Genomic DNA, 25,405 nt, shown 5'->3' with positions numbered 1-25,405 from the left:
TTAACTTCTCAATTTACTTTATCAGATCGCCTTCCAAAGGGAAGCTTTTTTTCTTGAGAGGGAGATGAAGGGGATTATTACTTATACAGAGGCTTCTTTAAGGAGATAATATACTTGGCAATTAAGGCACGAGGAGCTGCAGAGTCAAGGGGAGCAGGGATGTGAGGGCACAGCAGTGCATCTCCCATCCCCCATAGCGGGGTAATTAACACTGTGCTCACAGAGATGGGGACCCAGCAGCCATGGCCACCAAAGCAGAGAGAAAAACCATCCAGGTTATTCCTGGTGTGGAACCATCGCTGCTCCATCAGCTCTAATTCATGCTAAAGAAATGATTAGGATGGAAGCACAGGATCATTAAGGCTGGAGAAGACCTCCAGGATCACCCCGTCACCCCATCAGCACCATCCCCACCATTATTTACCACCAGGCGACTTCTGAACATCACATTTGTTACTGCAGTTATCGATTGTGAGAAGGGCTGTGAATTAACCTGACAGTGCACAGAGCTCTTCATCCTTGGATAATTTCTCCGCTTGACTTGCACTGCGTTGAACTTTCTGCGCCATCCAATTACACTCATTCAAAGTGTGTATTTAAACATTTTTTTCTGAAGGAAGCAGAAGATATTTCATTAGCAGACAGAAGAGCTCCGTGTAGCAATCAGGTCAGCTGCGGGTGGCAGCACAGCATCCTGCATGGGGACCTCAGGGCCAGACCCACCCCCAGCTGCAGCCCCACAGGACTGATAGGACTGATCCTTAATGGCCAGAGCAGCTCAGGCTTTGCACAAGCGTTTGTGTCCAGAACTGATTCCTGTTGTGGACAAAACATGCTGATACCCCATATTCAAACTCTGCATCCTCAGGTACCTGAAGGAACTGTGACAGGAATGAACCAGGCTGTGGAGGATTGGTGTCATCCCCAGCCCAACCCTCCATCCCCAAAGGGAGAGGTGCATGTGGAGTGTGAGGATCTGCTGGTTTTCTGCCTCCAGCTGGGGCTGCTGAGGCCACGTCCTCATGCTCAGGGCCCTTCTGGGTCCATTCCCCCCCAGTTCATGTTGGCTGTGGCCCCCAGCTGCCCCCACACTGTGGGTCTCAGGCGGTGCCATGTGGAATGCACTGCCCTGAGGGATGGAGGGGGCTCAGGGAACGGGGTATTATAGAACGGGTCTGCCAACACTGCGAAGGGAAGACAACTGCACTTTGTGAGATACGAGCTTAGAAAATGAGGAACATCTGGTGCCGGCTGGAGGCCTCGCCAGCATGTGAGCAGAACCTCCAGTTGTCCTTTTGGATTAAGGGATCATGCTGTTTGCTCACAGCTTTGTTCATGGCATGCCACAGCCATGCCCAGAGGTGCTCTCACTGCAGCAGGAGCTGCCCAACTCCAGCCCACCCTCTGCCCAGAGCCCTGCCCAGCCCGCAGCCCAAACCCAGCACTCACAGCTTCAGGGACCCTCCAGGAAAGGCATTTTGGGGCAGCTCAGTGCAGCACAGGGCTCACTGCTCCAGCCCCCAGTGCCCCACACTCCCAGCAAGCAGGCGGCTGCAGCATGCTGCATAGCATTTATTCATTGCATCACAGAGTAGAAAACCTCATTCCATCAGTCCAGACTTTGGCAGGGGCCCCTTCAGACCTCCAGCTTCTTCTTCATCTCCATGCGGTAGATGATCTGGTAGCCGTCATCCCAGGCGTAGACCTGCCTCTCGCGGGGGCTGTATTTCATGCTGGAGTGGGAGCCGTAGCGCTTGGGGAAGTACACGAGGGAGGCTTCCTCGGGGGGCAGCGTCCCACTGACGTCGAAGACGCACTGCACGCGGGAGCGGCTGGGCAGGCGGGTGTTGTAGGCCACATGCAGAGCCCCGCACACCACGAAGGCGCCCTCTGCGTTCTCCCTCGGGCACGGTGTGTCCCACATTTGCTCGATGTCCAGAGAGTCGGGGTCCAGCTTGGCCAGGCAGATGTTCTTCTCGTTCTCCTTGGTGGCGTAGATGGCCCACAGCCCCTCTTCATCCGCCGCCAGCTCGATGTATGTGAATGGGGAGAGCCCGAAGACGGGGATCTGCTCCTCGGCCGGGAACACTGAGCTGTCCACCACCGTCTTGTTGGCCAGGTCGAACTTGATCACCTGGAAGGGGCCCTGCTGGCGGATGTAGTAGAGGAACCCGCCGTAGACCAGGTGCCCGGTGCCCACCCAGGGGTAGGGCAGCTTGATGCGGGCTGCGCGGCGCGTGGCGGAGAACAGCGTGAACTCCCGCATGCGGGGGAAGACGAACACCGTGTCGTTGGCGGTGCCGTCGAAGACGTAGATCTTCTCAGAGCTCCCCGCAGCATCCTTGGTCCACAGCCCCGCGGAGCTGCCAAAGCGCTTCAGGATCTTCATGGCTCTGACACTTGCAATGGTGTCACTGCAGTCTGAGATGGGGGGCAGCAGTCAGGGCCCGAGGGCAGCTCCCACCTCCCACCCAGCCCCAGGCAGCTCTATGGGGATGCACCATATTGCCTATGGCCAGCACTGCTGCCTTCCCCAGTGGCACCCAGAAGCCCCTATAGGGATATCCCAACCCCATCCCACCCAATACATGCTCTGAGCCCACGGCAGCCCACCAAGCTCACCCGTCAGCTTGTTGTACTTCTCATTCTTCCTCTGCTTGGCCGTGGCCGCCTGCTTCTCCACCAGTACCTCGTCCACCTCCACGCATGGCGGTGCGGGGTTCTGCGTTTCCAGGTAATCCACCTCTCTCTCCAGGCGATCCACCCGCGCCGCAGCACCCTCCGCCTCTGCCCGCAGCGCCTCGCGCTCCTTCTCTGCCGTCTCCAACATGCCCAGCACCTGGTTCTTGAAGTCCCGCAGCTCCGTGGAGTAGCGGCTGCTCTGATCGTGCCACTGCGCGATCCTCTCCTGTTACGGCCAAGGGGTCACGGAGCGCCCCACACCCCACAGCCCCATCCCACATCGCCCCGCTCCCCATCACCCCTCAGGCCGTACCTCCAGCAGTGCCAGCCTCCGCTCCACGTACTCCATGAACTGCTGCTGCTGTGCCCCGGCGAGGAGCGGCAGGAGGAGCAGGCAGCAACAGGGCCCCATGGCCGACGGAGTGTGCGGCAGCGAGGAAGCAGCTCAGCGCTCAGGAATGCTCACAGCCCTTATTGAATCCAGATGGATCAGGGGCAGAGACCAGAGGCGGCCCCGGGAGCCTTAACTCCGGCAGCTCCGCAGCATCCCGGGCTCCCCCCGGCGGCACTGAGCCCCAACCGAGAGACCGAGAGAGCCCAGGGATCGAGTACAGAAAATTAACCCTTTTTATTGATGCATTGCCATTGTTCTACATCTTTACCATATTATGTAGAAAATACTTAAAATACGAGCTACTTTGTAAAACCAAAGACAAACATTGAATCCAAAGATAAACTATGTTTTCACAATGGACCCTTCTCCCATATAGTTAGTATTAAATTTTTAAATAGCTATTTCTTTTTTGTTAAAATGATTTTTACAGCCCCCCCCTCCCTGACCCTCCCCAAGTACATCAGCATTACAAACATAGATCAGTAATGTCAGGAACTACCTGCACCTACCGGCTTGTAGAAAGGAAGAGCACAACCAGAAAAGAAAGGTAAATCGTACACAGTAACTATCGCATATCAAATACATTTAGTAAAGGAGGAATTCCATTGCAATATCAAGGATCCAAGCAGAAATACTAACATTACATATAATGTACTGCTACATGTAGTGAGATAGATATATTCCAAGCTGAATCTGAAATCACACGTTTATATAAAGTTTAGCAACAAACAACCATGTGGACATGCGGCACCATTCAGAACTTTAAATAAAAGGAAGCAGGGCTGTGCCAATCCGGTCATTTAGAAGCAATTGAGTTCAATGTACTAAAAGGAATCGCTGAGTCAGAGGTTAATGACTGCATCCCGTCAATTAGGCGCTAAGCAGGGAGGCTGTCAGGGCTGTGAGTGCAGATCACCCATAGGAACAGCTCAGAGGGACCCCGGTGGGACCATGGTTAGAGCCAATAGAACCCCAAAATGGGTTTAAAGGAAATTAAAGAGGACTCTGATTTCGACCCAGAGAGCATCTATCTGCAATGGCTGTAGCAGCTCTGAAACAGGGACAGCTGGTTATTGAAACTAATGGCAAAGCTGGACAGGAGGGATGCAGCTCCTTCCTGGGCTCAGAGCAGCTCAGTGTCCTGTGTCTGCCACCAGAGGAGCCTCAGGCTCCTTTGGAACAGAGCAGGTTTCATCCTTCCAATGTCAATTCCCATCTCGTCCGCTTCGTTCCAATGCTTTTGGAAACACGGACAGTGCAGGAGATGGCAGCGTGCTCTGTGAGCGCATCTGATTCATCCTAATGGCCATATTCACCTGCTTTTTTTTTAGGGGGTGTGGGAGGGTTGCACCCAAATTCCAGCATGTTTTGCTGCTGGTCTATTTGTTTTTCCAATTTGGACTTCATAGCCAACATTTCCTATTCATGTACAGGACATCAGGCTGTCCTGAAACACACGAGTTGCAACTTTGCCTTTGATAGAAAGGCACAACTCTGTACCCAGGAGGTATCTGAAGGGAAGTATTGCAAACAAGCAACGTGATACGGAAACGAGAAAGTGCTTACGGCAACAAAGAGCGTTATTGACACCAGTGATGTATAACAGCACGACCTGTTGGGTATCCTCACAGCTACAGAAGTGCTCTGACTACAAACACACCAAACATGGGCACTAATGCTACCGTCCAGTTCTCAAGTCCTCCAGCCCTCTGCTGAAAGAGGCACCAAACCTCAATGGTTCGTCAGTGGCAGGTCAGCCCAGGCTTCCTTCTATCAATCACACGGAATTCCAGAAGTTCATTTTTGCACTGTCTGAGAACCAGACCGTCTTCCACTGGGACGGGCTCTAACTGGGATTCAAGGTTACCAAAAACCTCTTATTGCTGCGTAACGCTGCTGCCCGAGCCAGCCTGGCTTCCACCCGGACAGCCCCGGTCTGCCCATAGAGATGAGCAACAATTCCTGGCACCAGAGACCCAAGGAAACAAAGCACGGTTGGATTTGCCCTGCACACTGACTGGCACACAGCTGACACCTTCCCAACAACTCCACATTAGCAGCAGCATTAGAAAACTTCTTAATGGTATTATGTGCTTTACAGCAGGCTCTCTTTGGTATAAATATCCTATCACCAAGCTAGCAATATTTTTACAGGAAATGTCTACTATTAACGTGGGGGAAGGTAACGCCATACTAATCTACTAAAAAGTGATTGCACATATTTAATCACTTCCGCAAGATGAGACTAAACATTCCAATGCATTCCCAGCACTACCCTATTCGAAATGCACCGACAGACAGCTAACAGGACGTGTGCCATTGCCAGGAACAGCTGTAAGGGAACATCGCTTCACTCCAACTAAAAGGTTGCTTTTTATGACAGCATTAGAACTGAGAACAATGCACCTATGCAACAGACCGCTGTTCTTGCTGTGGGAAGCGTAGTGAATTGCTTCAATTCGACGGGGGCTTGCTGGTCCCTCATAAGGCAAGCTCACTGTAAACTCTATTCACACTACATCATCATTTAAGGCACTACAATAAGGGGACACACCAAACAACTCTTCATCACACATACCTGTGCAAAACAAATCTGAAAGTATCCTTTCCTCTCGTGAAGCTCTACTCCTCTCTCAGTGCTACAGTGATGAGCTCTAACCATTGCATTATATCACATACATTCCGACATGAATCAATTCATTTTGGTTTAAATACAAAGGATACATCAAACTCCATCCCCAGGGACGTTTTAAGAGTCAGACAAACACTAAGTACAGAGTTCAAGTATCATCACTACACATCTTGATTACAAAGACAGAACGTTTGGGGTTAGCAGGAAGTTTTGCTTGTTATAATTCTTCTAATCAATATGTACATATTTCATTTTCTGTAAAATATTAAAACACCACCAATACAAAACTTCTAAAATAGTTTTAAATTCAGTAATAAACTTTAAAATCTGGATTCTTTTTTTTTTTTTTCTTTTCTTTTTTTCCTCTTTTTTTTTTCCTCTTTTTTTTTATGCAATTCCTACATGCACGTCCTGTATACGAGTCTTCGTAAGAGCGCTTTAAGGAAGCTGGCGGCATATCCAGGAGGATATGGCCACAGGAGTATAAAAAGCTGTACACACACCAAGACAGTGATGTTTCATTGCATTTCTAATGGTTCAACTCCCTCGGAAATGAATCACGTGAAGAAAAACATGAAGGAAAAATAATATATATATAACCAGAATCAAAAAGCCCTGCGCTTCGGTGAAGGCATCCAGCTCTGCTATTGGGCCAGCTCCTAACGCTGCAGGATGCAAATGTTAGAGCAGTGTGGCACAATTCATTCTCAACTGAAGATTTCAGCATCCTCGTGAAGGCGTTGAGTTCTGTTACACAGTGTGACCTCGAAAAACCTAAAGGGATTCTCCAACGAATGCACTAATAATTCAGCTGCGTTATGGAAACAAAGAATTTGCAGGAAAGCAAAAGAGATTCCAGGGCTCCTGTTGAGTTCTTGTTGATTCCTGAATAAATGATGTGGCCAGGACGAGGCAGCTGCCCCTCCCAGCACTTCAAACCAAGCAGAGATGTAAACAAAACCTCAGACAGAAACACACAGAGATGTGATGGCTTCTCAAAACCAGCGAGTTGTTAAAGTGAAATAGGGAACAAAAGTTAAAACACTCAGTTTGGGTGTTAGAGCTGCCCTGGCAACACAAAGAGATAAATGGGTGTTACAGTTTTAGTGGCAATATGGATCTGTGCAAGCTGCTGAAAAATCATCTGCTCATCTTCTTGTTTCAATTATACAAGTTAAAAAAAATCATCAGGATCTGGCATCCGAGACGCTGATCTTCCCTCCTCTTTCCATTAGCACAACAGAATGATTTTAAATAAAGGTGACCATGAACTTTTAAAAGCATCTATAAAAAGTAAGTAAAATTTGTAAAACTTAATTAGTGACCCTTGCACTGGTAACAAAGCATGCTGCTCGGTTAGTGACTCAGCTCACTAGAGACATCTTTGAACAACACACAACCAGAGAAGGGAGAAACGAAAAGCAGGCAGTTGTTACCAGGTAAAGATTCACCTGAAATCTTTCTCCAATTGCTCCAGCCTGTTGCAGGACAGGAATTGCTCTACCAAGAACTACAAGTATGAGTACTGGTTGATCTTTGTAGGGCTCAGCGGATATCCAGTGTAAATAGCAGATCCTCTGGAAGCACCAATATAGGACTGGGGAGCAAACTGGTGTTGGTACTGGGCAGGTGGAACATTTGCAGAAGTCAGCAGACTCGGACCAACACTCACAGGGACCTGGTGGACAAGTGTGCTGGGGTGGGCAGCGTACTGGGTGTGCCGTGAGGAGCCCTGAGGGGAGAAGAGATGGGCGATGGAGGTGGTGGAGCCCAACGTTGCAGCAGTAGTTGGAGCATAAGTGTACATATGTGGCTGGCTGGACAGATGTGCATTTGCAGTCGCTGCTGCCAGGTGGGGATGCACTGGGCTGCTGTGTTGAAACGTGTAGGGAGCCTGAGAAATAGTTGATGTGAGGGGTGCCACATAAGCTTGCTGCCTACGTGGGACTGCATTTCCGCTTCTCTCCTGTGAGGCCAGCACTGTAGTTTGCTGGTTCTGCTGGGAGAAGAAGGGAAAAAAGTCAAAAAGTAACCTTGAGGAGCAATGAGAGGTTCAGCCAGAGCCTCTCCTTTAACACCTATGTCCCAGCAGGACAGACAATGGCCAGGAAACATCACACAGTGCTTACCTGGCTGAGATTGAGAGGCTGCATGCCGTTTGTTACCACGCGGTGTGGTCGGTACCCGGTTGGTGTTATACAGCATCCTGATGACTGCCCACTCACGGAGGCCACAGGCTTGGTCTTACTGGTGCTGCTCAGGATGCCTGAAAGATTTCATCAGTTTAATCCCTTCTTCCTTCTCATGTTGCATGCAAGCACTATGCCAGCCAGCTTAGGTAACTGAAGAACACAGCACCTGCTTTTGTAACAGCTATTTCTTCGATTACAACTTAAAATTTGATTGTACAATTAAAGACCTTTCTAAATGAACGCAGTCAAATATGCATGAAAGGTAAATGTATCAATGACACTAAAAACAGACCGAGGCTTGCATTCTCAGAACATCACACCCAAAGCAGACAGTTAAAAACTGAAAACAAAGCTGTCAGGAATGAGACAGCATCCAAGCCCAACCTCCAAGCCCTCGCAAAAACCACTGAGCACAGTGAGCTATGAGAGTATATCTACCTGAAGCCTGGGTAGCTACAATGCAGTCGTTGAGCTGTGTTTTCAATGGTGGCACAATGATAGTCCGAGAGTTGGAGCTGTCAGCTGCTCCCCTGCTTGGCAGCTCCAGGGCACCACCTGTACTCCTGAGAGAAGAAAGTGGGTCTGTGGCATAGGGGCTGTTCAGGGAGGAGTCGGAATCAGGTGAGTCATTAACAGTAACGTAGCTGATGACATTGGATCTCTGCTTCATACCCAAACTGCAGGGAAAAAAGACAAACAGGAAACATTCCAGCTTTTCCCACACGACATCTCCCCTTCTGATTTCATACCCTCCTCCTAGTCATATGTGATCTGGTTAATTAGAGAGACAAACAATGCACTGAACATGATGCAGCATTTTCTGTCTTATGCAGTGGTTCTTAGCTGAGCTGGGGCTTTGCATGTAGGTGTCTCTGTCCTCCCTAACGGTTGGGCTCAGCTCAGGATCTATCAGCACTAATTGCCTAAATAAACTTCCTACCTGGCAGGTTTGTATTTGCTGTCCTCTTCCTCATCAGTGTCACTGCGAATGGTGATGACACTGACAGGAGGGCTTGGAGTGTCTGGGATCACAATGGGCTGGTGCTGCTCCTGCGCTGGGACGAGCACGTTGGAGGAGGAGGATGTGGAGCGCAGAGGACTGCTCCCAATGAGTGAGTAAACTTGAGTGGGCACAGTTTCTAGAGTGGAGCTGGACCTGGAGGAAAAGCAAAGCAGTATTCAGCTATGTGTCAGCAAGTCAGAATAAATCAATGCCGGCGTTAAGAACTGTCAGCCTCCAGCAGGATGGAGAACAGTACAAAAAGAAAAACACAAAGAGAATCTCAGTGCAGACACTAATACAGGAAAGCAACACAGAACGTGTCCCAGAAGGGACCGATGCACCCAGGAATGCTGTGATCAGGACTGATTCTTCTGTGCCACCCCTCGTCAGTCAGCTGCTGCTTCTGCCAGTTGTATGCTATGGCACCAGCACACTCTGAATGCATGAAGTCTCAGTTTGCCCCATACAGTAAAGCACTTGGTCAACCTTACTTCTGTGATGGTAAGAACAGTTTTTCACACCACAAAAGCAACCTGCACAACACACCCACAGCCCCTACAAGGGTTGGAAGACAAAGCCTTACTTGGCTGTGCTTGGTGCTGCTGGCTGCTTGTTCTTCTTTGCTGGAACATTGCTGCTTTGCTGCTGCCTAACAACATGAGCAACTCCAACATTCAGAGGCTGCGCTGTAGCTAACGTCACGTGGTTGGTCAGTAACGATGGCTGTTGCATGAGGGTACTGTACTGATTTCCATGGGAATGTGCATTCCTGGGGCAGGGAAAAAAACAACACAAAAAGACCCAAAGCCCATGACAACACTGCAGGCACTGCAGCACAGGCACAGCTGCACTGAGCCCCTGCGTGATTTTGAAAGGGGAGGGAGATATTCTGTGCAGTGCAGCACATGGGACTGAACCCCACGTAGTCCCTACCTCCAGTCAGCTAATTGCTGGCTGCTGCCGATGGTCTCTGGAATCACAGCTGCTGGCTGAACGGAATTGTGCAAGGCAACCCCTGGGAGCTGCTGCCAGGTGGATGGAAGCAGTATTTGCTGGGTTCCCCCAGGCCAGGCCTGCTGCAAAACAACAAACAGATACACAGCTTCACTAGATTTCGGTTCCTACAGAGACAGAGAGAGCTGTTCCAAGCAATAAATGCACTTACGCAGATTGTTAACTTGCAGAGATAAGGGCACATCATTGCACTTTCTCAAAAGGTCTCAGTACAAAAAAAAAAAAGAGCGAAACAAGCTTCTCCTGACACTGTGCTGACCTTTTGTAGCCCAAATGCCACTGGGGAGAAGTGACATATCGTACTGCAGAATGCAGCCAGGTATTGTATTGCTGGATGCATCACAAGTGTTTCAGGCTACTCTGCACAAAGGTTTCTGCACACTGCTCTGCTGAAAGATTCCAGACAAAGGCAGTTTGGCTCTTTCTGTTTGTCTGGATTGCAGGGCTCATACTACGGTAGCCATCTCATAGCTGAGATAGCGCTGTCATCATGGAAAGCTACACCTCCTCAACTAAAATAGTAAAGAAAAGCCATGGTAAGAAAAATATCTAGTGATTTGGGAGGTACAGGAGGCTACTTTTCATTCATTGGTACTTTCAGTGATTCTGTTCAAATTGGCAAAATGCAGAATTTTCTGGGGAAAAAAAGCCAACAGTGACCTAAATTGTGCTACTCCTAAGGTTTTGAAACTGCGTCTCTATTGCACACTGAACTGTAAAAATGCTGCTTGTTTTAAAGGAAGTATTTCTGCAAGTAACAGATCCACGTGTTACAAATACTGGTTCCAAACAAGAAGCCTTCAAAGCAGAGAACTGCGAAACCCTCTGCCAACACAAGCGGAATAACAATAATATTAAAATAAATAAATAAAGAGAAATATGTTAAAAGTCACACCATGCGTCTTTCCAAAAGCCAACACCTGCACAAGACAAAGCAGAGAGTTTAATACAGCAAGATATACAATTCCCAATGAGAGGCAGAAACCGGGCCTTCCAAGCGACGAACTGTTTTGACAGAGGAAGGACAAAAATACGCAAAGCTTAGCAAATGGCTAATGCAAACTGAGGGGAAGCAGCAGGGAGAAGTGTTGGAAGCACTAAAGGTGAGCAAATTCACGCCAAAGGCTCCCAGAATCCAAACAGGAATGGTAAGTTCTCCGGGGAAGCTCAGAATTCAGGCTGGCAGCTCGGAGCCGGCTCTGACTCCCGCTGCTGTATGGGGGAGCTGAGCGGCAACTCTGCCATACACGCAAAGGAGAGAGCAGATCTAATTTGCCTGTTGTTGAATCGAGCTCTGCTACAGTCACCCCTTGCTGTTTTCAGAGCCTAGAGAGCAGCCTTTGGGCAATCAAAACGCAAGAGGAGGAAAGGAGATGCATCCCTGGAGCTGTCAGCTCAGAGCTGGGACCCAGGAGAACCCCTCCTGCCTTCCCCCTCCTCCGAAACAGGGAGCACTTCCCTCGGTTCAGAACTCAAACGAGCAGGATTTCATTTCCATACAGGTATGGCCTGAGCAAATTCCACTTTGGGAGAGGTCTTGGAAGAAAACGACACTCAAACTATCACTCTAAAGCCACAAGAAACAACATGGTTCACAGAAGAAATGGAATGTGCTTTGAAGGACATGTGAGGATACCAGCACTTCAGTGCACCGCAATGCTTTCGTAAGCTTCACTGATCTGATTCTGGAGTTTGACAATGACTTCTCTGTGGCACTTACAAAGTTGTTGTGGTGCAGGTGCCAAATCCATGCAAAGAGGGCAATTTTGGAACCCAGCGTTTCCTAAAGGTGTGTTTACTTCCCCCGCCATTTTTTTGGCAGTAGTTCCAAATAGCCTAAGCGCTATCTAGTGGCACTTTTGATACAGCTCACCTTTAATTTCAACCGAGAAATAAGTATAAACTGAAAGTATCTGTGAAGAACAGCATCTTTGTTTGGATGAAACGAGCTACCTGTGGTTGGCTATGAATAACAAAAGGCCAGAACTGTTGTTGTCAATGGTAGAGATTGAGAGAAATTGATTCCTAAAGCAGTGTGTTACAGAATTGGCTGTCATTAAAGGCTTCTGCCTGTGCTTAACGACCTGACACATTTCTACACACAAAGCAGCTTTACAGGTGTCCAGACAAAGCAGGCAGCTAACTTGCCAGGTAGTTCAAGTTCTGGCCATCCAGGTACCTGTAGCAGAATCGAGCTAAAGACTGATTCCTTTGTATTCAGCAATCAAAAGGCAAAGATAGGATAGTAAGCAGAGAACAAGAACAATTGTAGCTCTTCTACAGCCTAGCTTAGAAGAGCTTTGTAGTACTAGGCCAGTAAAGAGTAATAGTCAATGGATCTGGATTCTTTACAGAGCCACACTAAACATCAGAGTCAGACAGTGCTTCAGCAATGTTGGGGAGGAAAACAACAAGACATTAAGATGTAGCGAGAACACAGCCACAAGATGGCACATGCTTCCATGCCCTCTGCAAGTCTAAGTTAAAACAAAAACTCAGTTAGTGAACACAATCAAGGGAGGCAATTACCAGTACTGCAGCCGTCTGTTCTACTAGCGCCGGCCGGCCGGCTGCGCAGTTCAGAGTAAAGGGGACCGCATACTGCGGCGTGATGGTGGCTACTTGAGGATGAAGAGTTGCTACCATTAGTGGTGTACAGCTTCCCTGAAATGTAGATCAGGCAGTGAGTGAAACAAACGTACCGAGGCAGGTAAGTGGGTTCAGCAATAGGGCTAGACAAGGTTTCACCTCACTGGCATTTTACGGTGCTTGAGTAAGTTCCAGAATTGCAATGGGTGCAGTGAAATTAACACTCTGACCCCCTGGGCATGTTCTTCTAAGCAATTACATGTCCCTGAGGGCAACACAAGGAGCAGGGAACTGGGGAATAGCATCTCCCCCATGACACAGTTGAGAAGTAAATACGAGATAGCGTTCAGCTACTACTATATCTTACCAGGTCCCAGAGAGCACACTGCACTGTTTTTACATCCTAAGCCATAAGAAACTGCACCCCACCAGGACACAGCTTTTAGTATCATACCTCCACATTCACATACAGCACTCTTGGAAAAAAACAAGGCATTTATTAAAAGGCACCAAAGGTCTTTTGTATTATTATGGAGCAAAGTTATCTGTGATGAAACTGTCAAGAAATGACCAATATTAGTCCCAAAAATATCTAATAAAATCAGATTCTCAGTTTACAATTTGCCTTCTCAAGAAAACTAAGGTTTGGATTCGAGATGGGCTTCCTTCAAATATATTCTGCTTTTTGGATACTGTCACCTGCCCAGCTCTGCCAAACAAAACAGAGATCACAGAATGCCACCCAAATTACTTGGACTGAACAATCTGAAATTGCTTCTCTGCAAGTAGGTCAGCAGTACGACACACTTCCTGGACAGTGAAATTAATACAGTATGTGTTAACGTCAGCAGAAGCTTAAATTATACAAATAGAAAGGACTGTGCTCAATTTTAAAGGCAATGACAATTTTCCAGTGAATGATACTCAGGAATCATTGGGCCTCCACTGTTCATATGAAATAATTTTTTTGAAATATATATATTTTTTTTCATTTATGACACATTAATGGTGTTTATAACATCAATTTCTAGAATGCTCTGTGAATTTTGGCAGTGCGTGTTGCTTAAACTGCAAACAGAAATAAGGGTGTCGTTGCTCCAGATCACTTCACACTAACAATGCAACTAATGGAGAAGAATTCATACAACTTCATTTGAAGATGAAATTTAACACAAACAGCCTTCGCTGCTACCTCTGCTTTCTGGGAACTCAGTTCTCACAGAACAGATTTCTTCTAAAATGTGCTGCCTCATTTTTGAAGTGCAGACAAAAACACACTGCAGACAGCTCTAAGGTTGTAAAAAGGCAGTCTTCTTTTCTAACAGCTAGAATGTGCACATTTATTCCTGCTGTTAAACCAAACTCCTCAAACCAGGGAGGCTCATGACATAAAACAGTTCACTCTTTAAATACTCCAGAAAAACAAAACAAGAAAACGCTTTCTTATAAGTGACCTGCATTTAAACCTTTCGGAGTGTTCTGAGAACCTCCCAGCATTCACCCCAAGCACCAGAAGGTAAGTCAGGTTCTCCTGGACAGCGATAGGAAATACAGTTAACTCAGGGATTCTTGTTGTTATTTTATCTTTTTTTACCTGTGTGAGAACTCCAGATTGGATCTGCAGTGGCTGTGCTGCAGGTGCTTGTGGTACAATTGGGACAGCATTCTCCATCCTTACTGGGAACCCGGAATGCTTTGTAGTTGCCTGAAGTCCAGCTGTGGAGGACAAGAATAAATCATAGCTCAGACAGTTTACTTATGTCTATGTGTTCTTTTCAAGTTCCAACCAAGTAAAAGAATAGAGGGTCAGATGAAGAAAAACTGTTTCCTTTGACAAAAGTCTTACTAATAGAACACCAGCTGGAGTAAATACTCCTGCAGCCCCCATTGCTAAAGGACAACGATGGACAACCAGCTCTCAAAAGCTCTGTTCAATTCTTCAGCCTTGTTTTCACACACCAGTAGTTCCCATTTCATAAATAATACTCCAGACTGGCACAACCCAGGTATAAAAACAAATGAAGAACTTCCAGTTTTAACAGAACTATGCTTGTACTAACTTGATTGCAGTTTGTGATGGTTCATTTCTTGTTAGCAAACTACACAACTGCATCAGTGATTGTGAACTGACTTGAGCAGATAATTCTCTCTTGGTACAAAAAAAAAACATGGCCAGGCGTTTTCTTATTTTCAGATAAGTCTGACTGTGTTCAGTGCTTTCTGAGGAATGTTGTTGTGTTCAGTTCGAAGGGAAAAACTGGTTGAGCAACCAGATGAAGGCTGCAACTGAGGCAGGCAAAGTACTGCCACCTGCTCAAGCTCACCTGGAAGAAAACCAAACTGTCTACCCGTGTCTGACCTGATTCTGCTCTTCGTTCTGATGTGACACACAGAGTGATCTTCTGCACTTTCTCAACATGATGTCAATCACAATTTCTCATTTTAATCTAACTGAAAGCACAGTATCACACAAAGATGTTTTTTTCTGCTTACTTTGGAAAGCAGGGGGACAAACAATGAATGTCTGCTGGAATGGGTCGGTCTGAGTGCAGATCTGGGTGGTTCCAGGTTGCAAGGAGACACTCTGCTGTGCCACACCTGCAACTGGTGCTGCAGATGATGGATAGAGAGCAGACTGATAATTTAACAAGGAGACGTCCGAGTTTGCCAGGGAAAGAGTAGCAGCAGCAGTAGAATTGGAAGCCAACACACTGGCCTAGAAAACAAAAACAATGTAGATTTATCAATTGCACTCGTTGTAAAACAAGAATTGTCAAGACTATACTGTGTAGCAAGCACCAGGAAAAGGTTTTAGGTAAAAAGCCCAAGATAACATAAGAAAAAACACAAGCTGCACCAACTTCATGTATGCTGCTGAACTGACAGGCCAATGTGATGAGGTAAAAAAGAGCCCTGGCCTAAGTTATGGAAAACAAGACTTCAAAACAAGACTACAAATTGTGGAATGTGACTTAAACATACTGCTTTGCAGAAAAGAACAGAGGGCTTAAAATGAGGCTGCTCAAGTTCTTCAGTTAGTACAAAACAGTTAGCAGACGCTATTACCTGGTTGTGCACTGTATTGAGCTGGTTGTTAAAGCTCATTGTCAGATTTGTGCTTGTATTAGGAGCAACGTGAGTGGTGAATGGGCTCTTAATCTGATTCACTGTATCATACATATTAACTCTTCGCTTGCAGATCTCCATATTCTGAAAGCAGGATTTCACGCTGGAAGAGAAGACAGAAGGAAAACATGAGATTAGGTACAATGCAATTCAACAGAGATACTACATTCCTGAGGTTATGAACATGCTTTCAGGTTAAGTACTTTTATTTTCCTGTTTTTTTTTTGTTGTTGCTTTTTTGGGTCCCCCTGAAACAAAACAAGGAATCCAAGGAAGCTTACTGATTACTGTGTGGGAAATCCAGTAGATGGGTCATTGTAACAAAAGGATGGTTCAAAGTCTTCAGCGGAGTAATTCTCTTATCTGCATCAATAGTCAACATTTTCTTCAACAAATCAATATACTCCCTTCGGTCAGCCTTCTCTGCCAACATGTCGGTCCCTTCTAAGTCTGTAGACATATTCACCTTGAAAACAAAATGAGAGTAGTATGCAAACATTACATTCATTACTGCTTAACCATTCAGTAACTTCATATCAAACACAAATATTTACAAACCATTTCTGTCTCTGAGCCAGCTTAACTTTAGCTACTACAGCACTAGCATTTAGGAAGGAAGTCAATCTTACACAAGCTTTCTCATCTCAACATGAAGTTAGTCTGCTCAATAGACAGCAGCCAGGCTTCATTCTCCACTGCCTGGCAGGGCCATAAGAGGCTAGCAAAACTGACTGGTGAGATTCTACATTCTCTGCACAGATGTACAGTGATGATAACAGCTAGAAAATCAATAGGAAATGGAGACCAACGTGTTTAAGACTCAAGGCCTCAAATCATTAAAAACACTCAGATATTCCCACTTATAAATTCTGAAAACATAATGGGAAAATGGAACAAGCTGTGGTTCCAGTCAACGTGCTCTCTCAGATTTCCAAGGCTCACCAAGAGCCCTAATCCTACAAACACCTGCAGGTGCTTAACTTCCCTGCTACTTGACTGCAGCTAAGCTGTTCCTAGCAATGCAGGCTAAGAACACTTGTTACATCCACCAGATCAAAGCCTAAGCAAGAACAGGAAATCTCTAATTGCTTCATAATTAACATTTTCACAGCCTTTAATACAGTGATTTCTGATGCAAATTGGCACCATGGCAAACCTATATCAGTGTTCTCAATAATATGTGGAAGAAGTCTGTACTGGTTTAGGAGCCTCATCTTAAAGACACCAATAATGTATGTACTTAAAATGAGTTGTCTGTGTGTTTCTACATACCTGCGCCATATCATCCAAACAGTTGAATATATATTTCCTTGCTTCTTTTGATTTTATCCCTGTCTCCAACTCATGTTCCTCTGGGGTCTATAAAATAAAGCATTTGTTAATATGAATGGAGTTTTGAGAAACTGAGATGTGAAAAAAGAAAAAGCAACATGACAAGCATTGAGCCAGGTCATCTTTTGCCTGCTTCAGTATAAATCATATGCTTGCATGCCAAACACAAGCAGTCACGGGTTCTCATCCCTCTGAAACTGGAAATACCACTCATTACTCACTGCCAAAGCTGAATTAACAACTGGATCAGTTCCCCTCAAGGCTTTCTTAGGTAAGTACTAATGTGAAAAGAACAGAAGAGCTCTGATTTAGGAAAAGACTATTTTTTAATCTCCTTTTTAAAAAGAAAAACAAAATTCCCTCCTTTTGCAGCTCAGCTTAAAAGTCAATCAAACGTCCATCTGACTCCTTCCTGTCCTCTGCCAGTACACAAACCAATCTCTGTTCAGCTGAAAATCACCATCAGGAAATGCTCCCCACTTTACTCCCTATTGTCAGGAGATGACAACGAGATGACATGCTTCCAAGACTGAGCAGACCATAATAAGCAACCATTATCTCAGTTACTTCAACACCCACTCTTTGCTGGTGCTATCATTCATAGTTGCTATTGTTAGCTGAGTATTAGGAGGTCTGCACAATTTCTGGAGTGCAGTACACAAATCAGTGATATTTGAATGGCATTTCAGATCCAACCTTAACGAATCAGGTGTCGATTTATAGCAAGTCCACAGCGAACAAAACAGAATTGGACGTTAAGAAGACATACAAACCTTTAGCCTCCACAGTGGGTATCCCAAATTTGGATCTCTGTTAAAAAACCTGCTTGTTTTCGTTCCTGCACTGAGAAGATACTCCGCTGGAAGGCCTTGAGTCTGTGAAATATAACGAATCTAGGAAAGAAAATAATAAGAATCAGGACTCCCAAAATAATCAGCTGATGCTTAACGCAGCAGTTAGCAACCAGCTTTGTTCACAGCTATTAAGAAACAACCTGCAAATAAAGAATGCCCAGATAACTGACATTAAAGAGACTATCTCAAGTATTTCTAAGGATATTTAACTTGTTCAGTCACATTATCTGCCAAAATTGTAGGTTTTGTATAAACACTGGTTTATGAAAATCATCTTTGCCTGCACTCTGAGCACACAACAATGTCATGACAAAGCTCTCATTTGAAGAAAGCAAGCCCAAACCCCTAATCCAATCGCTCGTGTCCTCAAAAGCGTTTAATACATTTAACACATAACAAAATCATAAGAAATCTGGAAGAGGCACCTGACCAGCTGCGATAGCATCAGTAAGACACAAGGCAGAGAGGTACCAGGCACAAAGGCGTGCTCCAAAACAGCCCGTTATTATAAAACACAGCACGTTCTTTGATATATTCTAAATGTTACATGGCTGCTGATGATATTTGCTCTTCAGGAGTACAGTGAGAAACGTGACATCACCTTTGTCACGACTATTCCCCAGCAGGAGCCTATTTAAAAGTTTCAAAGAAAACCAGTAACATTCTAATTTATAAAACTAAGGGCTAGGAGCACAGTGTTATGGTAACTGGGCTTTGTTCAGATTTTCATACATAGTGTTTTTAGCACGTCTCTTGTCTTATTTGCAAAACTCCTCCTCCTCCTCAGAGCAGCTGAATACGGTGATAAACTGATGGTTATAGTTTGTGTGCCAGATAGAACAACTGATTCACTTTCCATGTATGCCAGTGTGAATCTGAAGTATCTGCAGGCAGCTATCTTTGGTATCCACACAGTAGCTCAGCTAAGTGATCTGCTGGCCTATGAGACTTATCTCTTCCTTATAAGTAAATAATGTTTAAACAATCATTGTAAAACCCATCCCAAGCTGTGAACTCATTCCTAAGAGGTCCCTGCAGAAGTTCTGCCCGAGCTTTCATTTGCTGCTGTGGAACCTCAGAAAACATGAAAGCAAACCATCTCCATTTTTCAAGGGCAATTCAGATATCAAAATCAACCACATGAAGTCACACCTTACAAAGGACTGCAAAATCCTGCTGTTAAGCAATGGAAAAAGCACCTCCTCCCCACCCACCTACATGGCTAGATAAGGTTCTCAGAATTACACTAAACTCACTGTGCAAGGAAACCACCATGGTGTGTCTCAGTTATTTTCTAACTCATTCTGCTCATTAAAGTACCGCTGGGTTTCCTTTGGAAATTCACAGTGTTAGCTAGTGAATACCTAGCCCATACCAAAAACTAAGTTTGAAAGCTTACTTCTGTGTGCTCTGTCACATAAGGAAAACTATACCAAGAGTTGTCACAAGACATCACCAACAAAAACCACAGTGGAAAAAGTCAGTCTTAAAAAACCCCTTGCATAGAATTTTTGCCCCTTTACAGGCAACTGACGAGCCCAGGTAATAACGCTAAGAATGCACTGAAAGAAATAATTAGTGCAAAATGCCTTTTTGGTGCCTTGCCCTTGTACTGCAGAGACACCGTGGGCCCAAATACGTTGGGTTCAAAGGGTCTGGATACAGATCACTGTGGCTTCAACTCAACATCCCCACACTCCCCATGCACTCACCTGATCATACTCAGAGGCTCCTGGATACAGAGGCCAGCCCAGAAACAGCTCAGCTATCACACAGCCCAGCGACCACATGTCAATAGCTTCACAGAATGGTAAACCCAGGATGATCTCAGGAGCCCTGTTGAAAACAAAAGAAAAAGGTGGGGAAGGAGGGTTAAAATCTTCAAGAAAACACAGCCCTTTAATAATTTCTCTGGATAATGCTCCTTCATCTGAGTAAATCCATGTGAAATTAAGAGATTCATGTTCAAGCAGATGTTTCCTCAGGTGTCCTAACATGCTCTACCTTTTTATCACTTTGCATGGCTGATTTTGCTTTATTGCCAGGTGCTCTCCAACCTTATGCAGCTGTGAGACAGAGTGACTCCTTTAGTAACTGCTTTAATAACACACAACAGAGGCATCCCTGAGACAGCACACAGCCTGCCCTAACAGAGACGTCCTGGCAGAGGGTGCCCAGACCTTTCTTTGCAGGTCTCCCTACCCAGGCACCCAGCTGCCTGCATGTGGAGAGGAATCACACCTGCAGACCCAGAAAAAGAAACTCTCGATGGAGGCACCTGCTTTCTGTCGACTCGTTTTCATGCAGGGTTTGGAGAGTTTCGAGTTGAAAACAGATCAGAAGAGCACAGCTGGATATTCTGACTTCTCTTCAAGGTTGTGCTCCAGGTTTCTGTGCACTGAACCACAGCTAAAGCAAAATGTATCGGCCTGGATTGCCCTGAACAGGTGATGGGTAAAAATCGATGCTGCAGGAAGGATTTCAGGGAGATTTCCTTCTAGAAGCAACTCAGGACACAAAATGATGCTTTAGGACAACTCTTCACCCACACTCAGTTCTGAAACAAACTGATGCTTTGCTGTTAGACACAATTCTGGTCATGTATTTGCATACAGCATAAAGCCCAAGTGCTGCAAGAACCACGTGAGTTGGTATGGGAATTTACTCTGGAAAGTACAAACATTAAAACCTTGCTCTTCTTCATGCATAACTAACACAACAGCAAAGATAGAAAAGTCCTGAACTACAGGCTAGTGGTTTTCATGACGTGACTTTGGTAGCATGTCCTAAGGCCAACATGCCATTCCTTATATTGTACCATATTGTAGAGCCTGGTGTTAAAAAAAAACCTTCTGAAACCAATTCTGATCTTTCCACAGAACTCTGAAATGCTTTGCATAACATACAGGTGCCAACAGATCTCAAACCTTCAACTGTTCAACCCAAGTGCAGTTCACACACAACAAGGAGTGACTCTCCTATTAACCCCCCTCTGAGCTGAGGTGACACAGATACAGCCCTTGGTTAAGGTGACTGTACACAATTACCATGAGCCAGGCTCCAAAATAAAGCACTCAGCCCAGCTGCCCAGGCCTCTAAAAAGGCAGATGACTGTGCTGGCTATTGACTGCAGTGAGGTCAGACCTAAACCCTGCTGTTCAGCTTTAAAGGAAGGCAGTTCTTTTATTATGTGAAAATATGATCTTGTCAACATGAGGAATATCAGATATTTCAATTCTGAATCTCCAGCTAAAGCTTTTACTGTAAAAGAACAAGGTGAGGCTAGATGCAGCTCTCTATAGGCTAACAGGTGCTAGACAACATATACTGAAACTTCAATATCAGAATGACAGTAAGTTAAATTCTATGCATTTTATTCCCTGGGACTTAAATGAACTCCTCACAAGCCACTCGACTTCATTCTGATTCAAGGACAGAGCTGGCAAATGAGTCTCTATCATCTTCTCTCACACTGCTATAATTAGTGGCCTTATGAGATGTGAGTTGAAACAGGACAACAGGCACAGGTCACTTTCATAGCTGGCCTGTGAAAGATTAAAGTGAGCTTTACTGTCTTAAGCTCTTTGAAATAAGAAATCAAACATTCACGCTTTACATACGTGCTTGTCAAGTCTGCTCTGACTGCCAAAGTTAGCAAATCTGCTTGGGCACTGTTAAAAGAGGATTCAAAGCAGCAGCAGAAGAATCCAAGGCTTGGTTGAAACCCTTCAGAACATGCCACGTTCCTAAATGCACAGAGGTGTTTTTCCTTCCTGTCCTATTCAGAGCTCCAAGACTCATTCAAACAAAGATGGATCACTGCTCCGTAGCAATGAGTGTAATTAATAAAGGAATGATTTTCCCCTCAGGGCACATATATGGATCAGCAAATTTATCTTATGGCATCTGATTTGGCTGCTTCAGAGTTCTCTACAGGCAACTCAGTCCAGTAACAGGCCATGGAATCACACAACACTTCAAGTTTATTCTTAATAGCTGACAGAGCCAAATGAAGAATTGGTCTGTATTGTCTTATTAAAGCACTGAAAAGAATCAAACTTAGAGCCCATTGAACATGAATTTAACGTGAATTGTTTGCAGCAATCCAGCTCTGACAATTAAGTGGCTTCTGCACCATCTTCCTAAGTTCCTGGAACGTGGATTTTACTAAGCAACACCATCCAGCTAATTACATATCAACCTAAACATTAGCTTTCCACATCACAGCGTTCTCAACTTCAGTACAGCAGACAGTCTCAAGGTTCTCACCCTCCTGGCAGCGTCAGTCCCAGCTCTGAGGGCGGCGGAAGCAGCTCTGAGCTCAGCCCTGCACACAAAGACAAGCAGCCAGCTTCCTTCCCAGCAGCCCCTTCCAGATACTTATCGGCCCCTGCTACTTTTGTCTCAGCCAATCTGGCTTTTGTGCGCACCATATTACAAACTGGAAAGCACTATGAGCCTCCCCAGGCTGCTTTGCCCACATCTGTTGCAAGTCAGAGCAGACTTGAGCAGTGGTCAACGCAACAACAACAGGATTAATAATGTATTTTAGAAAGCGAGCGTTTTAACAGAGTCATAGTGCATAAAAGACAATTGCAGCTACAAAAAATAAGTACTTTAGAATTGAAAAAATCGGTGCCAACCAGCTGAGTGAAGATCATTAGGAAAGCATTAAGAGAAGGGTGTATGACCTGAAGGAAACTGTATAGAAAGATGGGACTCGGTGCAAGAAGCAGCACACAGAGCAGAGAGAGCAAGAGAACAAACAGAACAAGCACAAAGTAAGAGCTGGCCTGAAAGTGAAGCTCGGGAAAGACATCAAACAGGGGCAAGGCAGGGTGGGGTGTCCCAGCCCGGTCTGTCCCAGCTGGAAGGACCAGATACTGGCTGTGTTTTGTGTCGAGCTCACCCAGAGCAACCCCTCACACACAGCACAGACCTGCTCGCTTCCCTCTGATGGCAGAGGCACAGCCGCTAATTGAAGTCTATGGCTACTTACACTCTCTTATTGACAGAACCAAGCTTGAGGAAAAATTGAAAAGTACAGCTTGCTTTACCTACTCTTTCTGAGTTTGTCTGCCCATAAAAAAGGGCTTTTTTCCTTTTTAATTCTTAGCAGTAAAGCAGAAGACATTTATACAGCTCACCAAGGGCAGCACAGACCCATCTCATCCCCATTTATAAAGAACTACAGGTCTCACAGCATCCCAAACTCATGACAGAACTAATCAACTCACTGCCTTAATGTGGGGTAAGAGGAAGGCAGCAGACTGCACATTATGCCACGTTTGCAAAGCAGAAGTTCCATTTATTCACACACAAGTTTCACAAACCTCCAGGAAACAGGCAGAAAGGTGAACAGGCCGATGGTTTCCTTCCCCTGGCCCCTAACCGTAATCAGACCAAACAGCAGAAGAGTCAAAAGCATTTGCATTAGTCAGTCCCTATCAGATCAGCTTTCCCGTGCCAGGGCAGCATTCTGAAAGCAAGCATTGTGTCACTACTCACCTGTAATAGCGTGACTGCAGGTAAGTGGAGCACACTGCTTTGGATACGTGGCTGGCTGAACCAAAGTCTATCACCTTCACTCTGTAGGGCTGGCGTGCGGGATCCACCAACATAATGTTTTCCGGCTTCAAATCAGCGTGTATCAGACCCAAGCTCTTTAACTTCATCAAGGCAGTAGCCACCTGCTGCAGAATTGGCCGGATGTATTTCAGGGGCAACGGGCTGAATTTGTTTTGTTTTAAGAAATCGTATAAGTTCTGTTCTAACATCTCAAATACAAGGCATGTATGATTCTTGTGTTGAAAGCATTCATAGGAGCGAACGAAGTTATATTCGTCTGCATTCTCACTGCTCAGGCGAGAGAGGATGCTCACCTCTATCTGGCCCTGCCTGGCGTAGGAAGGATGGTTCTTCAGGATTTTGATGGCTACAATCTCCTTTGTGCTTCGCTTCCAGCACTTTGCCACCTGCCCAAACGTCCCACGGCCCAGGAATTCCAGGACCTCGTAGCTGTTTGTCATGGAGCACAGGATCTCATGCTGGACCAGCTGATAATCCCCTTCTCCACTGGAACTGCTGCTCTTCGTGGTTACCGTGGTGGTCGTGGCCGCAGCACCCACCGCAGGTCTGTTTTGCAGCATGAGAGGTGGATGTTCCTCAATTATCTGCACGCTACCGTTGCTGTCTACCTCTTCACTTTTCCTTTTTAATCCACATTTTTGGTACGGTTCCAGTAAAGAAAGGTTGGTCCTATGCGTTAAGGTTTGGCTGTTCTGGAAGGATGCTGTCGCGCTGCTGCCCGTGCTGTCAGCCGCTGTAACCACAATGTGCTCAACCGAAGGAGCGGGGAGAAGGAGGTTCTGGTCGTACGCAGGGACGCTGAAGTTGGCCACCTGATGAGAAGAGCTTGCTTGCCCTTGAGCTGCTGGGAGGTTCTTGCTGTGGGTATAATACTTGTCACTACTGCTCTGTCCTGAAACATCCCAGACGGAGGGCTCCACTTTCAGTTTCTTGGCACTGCAGAAGGCACTCGAGGATACTGACGGAGGGGAAAACACCTGCAGCTGTGAGGCCATACCTGAGGAAGGACAGAACCCGTTAGCAGCAGCAGGGTGCCATCAGAACCAGAAACATCATGTTGAGGATCTCCCTGAGCACCACCAAAGCCTGGGGAAGCCATGTGTGCAACCACCCATTGCTAAGGCACCCTCATAGCACACAACAGCACGGCGTTACCTCCATGCCGGCAGCACAACACGCACAGAGCTCGGTGCTCCACATCCCTAATGCTGAGCAACACGGGGCGCATGACGGGGCAGCACAGCAGGAACACGGAACCCGGCACGCAGGCGGGAGGCGCGGGGTGCTCGGATACTTCGTTTGTTTCCGTTTCCCTCCCTAACGGCCACAGCGGAGCCAAATGGAGCCCGACCCGGCGCAGCCCAACTCAGCGCCGTGCCGGAGCCGGAACGCCGCGTTGCGTTGCGTTGCGTTGCACACAGCGCCCGTTGCCAGGAGCGCCGCGCTCCGGCCCGCTCTGCCTGCCCGCCCGCTCGGGGCGCGGCCGCCCACACCAGGCCCAGCCGAGCGGCGAGGCCCCGCGCTGCCGCCCGCCACAGGCCCGAGCCCTCCCCCCGGCTCCCCGCTGCACTCACCGCCGGTGTGTGGTTCTCAGCCTCGGGCCGAAGCTGCCTGTGGGACACGCGGGGGTGCGGAGCCCCGCAGCGGGCTCATCATAGCCCCGCCGCGGCCGCCGGCCCGGCCCGCTCGGCCCGCGCACGCCGGGGGGAGCCCCCAGGCCGCTCCGCCGCCGCCAGGCTCCGCCTCGCCCTCACGGCACGGCCGGGCTCCCCCAGCTCCGCGCCGTCTCCGCCGCCACCTCCGCCCGGCCGGGCCCGAGCGACGCCGCCGCCACCGCCACAGCGCTCCCGCCGCTCCGGGCCCCAAGGCCGCTGGCGCCAGACTGAGGCAGCCGAGCACAGAGCGGGGCGGGCAGAGCGCCGAGCAAAGGAAGGGGGCGGAGCGGCCGGGAGGAGCCACGGGCTGAGACGGGATGGGACGGGCCGGGCTGCGGGTACC

General features: G+C 46.9%; 2 protein-coding genes across 13 annotated transcripts; both read right to left on the bottom strand.

The window, feature by feature from the left end:
* Positions 1-1,552: 1,552 nt before the first annotated feature.
* On the bottom strand, positions 1,553-3,108 carry OLFML3 (olfactomedin like 3). Its single transcript, XM_015885215.3, has 3 exons — positions 2,996-3,108; positions 2,623-2,908; positions 1,553-2,421 (listed from the first exon to the last, which is right to left on the bottom strand). The coding sequence occupies exons 1-3, from the start codon at positions 3,092-3,094 to the stop codon at positions 1,637-1,639; spliced, it is 1,170 nt and encodes a 389-aa protein (XP_015740701.1). The 5' UTR covers positions 3,095-3,108; the 3' UTR covers positions 1,553-1,636.
* Positions 3,109-3,286: 178 nt separating this feature from the next.
* On the bottom strand, positions 3,287-25,121 carry HIPK1 (homeodomain interacting protein kinase 1). 12 transcript variants are annotated; one of them, XM_015885208.2, is made up of 16 exons: positions 24,982-25,121; positions 23,327-24,404; positions 19,531-19,654; positions 17,738-17,857; positions 16,905-16,991; positions 15,914-16,098; positions 15,573-15,735; positions 15,000-15,222; positions 14,101-14,222; positions 12,447-12,581; positions 9,837-9,979; positions 9,487-9,672; positions 8,841-9,056; positions 8,339-8,577; positions 7,838-7,974; positions 3,287-7,707 (listed from the first exon to the last, which is right to left on the bottom strand). In XM_015885208.2, the coding sequence occupies exons 2-16, from the start codon at positions 24,400-24,402 to the stop codon at positions 7,219-7,221; spliced, it is 3,645 nt and encodes a 1,214-aa protein (XP_015740694.2). In that variant the 5' UTR covers positions 24,403-24,404; positions 24,982-25,121; the 3' UTR covers positions 3,287-7,218. The 12 variants fall into 12 exon arrangements, with proteins under 12 accessions (XP_015740694.2, XP_085383327.1, XP_085383328.1 ...); XM_085527201.1 differs by having other exon boundaries at positions 3,287-7,704; XM_085527202.1 differs by lacking the exon at positions 24,982-25,121 and adding an exon at positions 24,563-24,714 and having other exon boundaries at positions 8,339-8,463.
* Between the last annotated feature and the right edge of the window lie 284 nt (positions 25,122-25,405).

The sequence above is a fragment of the Coturnix japonica genome, chromosome 38, assembly GCF_054131305.1.
Source record: "Coturnix japonica strain WE chromosome 38, WE-NBRP24, whole genome shotgun sequence".
In the NCBI taxonomy this organism is placed as follows: domain Eukaryota; kingdom Metazoa; phylum Chordata; class Aves; order Galliformes; family Phasianidae; genus Coturnix; species Coturnix japonica.
The sequence above is the reverse complement of the archived record's forward strand: the minus strand, read 5'-3'. Positions and strand labels throughout refer to the sequence as shown.

Bases quoted from the DNA above. Each gene is read 5' to 3' on its own strand.
- OLFML3 (XM_015885215.3), bottom strand. From the start codon at position 3,094: ATGGGGCCCTGTTGCTGCCTGCTCCTCCTGCCGCTCCTCGCCGGGGCA. The intron at 2,909-2,995 runs GTACGGCCTGAG...TGGCCGTAACAG, and splicing joins GGAGGCTGGCACTGCTGGAG to GAGAGGATCGCGCAGTGGCA. The intron at 2,422-2,622 runs GTGAGCTTGGTG...CCCCCATCTCAG, and splicing joins GAAGTACAACAAGCTGACGG to ACTGCAGTGACACCATTGCA.
- HIPK1 (XM_015885205.2), bottom strand. From the start codon at position 24,635: ATGCGCCCCGTGTTGCTCAGCATTAGGGATGTGGAGCACCGAGCTCTG. The intron at 16,992-17,737 runs GTTTGTATGTCT...TTTATTTTATAG, and splicing joins ACCCACTGTGGAGGCTAAAG to ACCCCAGAGGAACATGAGTT. The intron at 7,975-8,338 runs GTAGATATACTC...GAAATCTTTCAG, and splicing joins TGTAGCTACCCAGGCTTCAG to GCATCCTGAGCAGCACCAGT.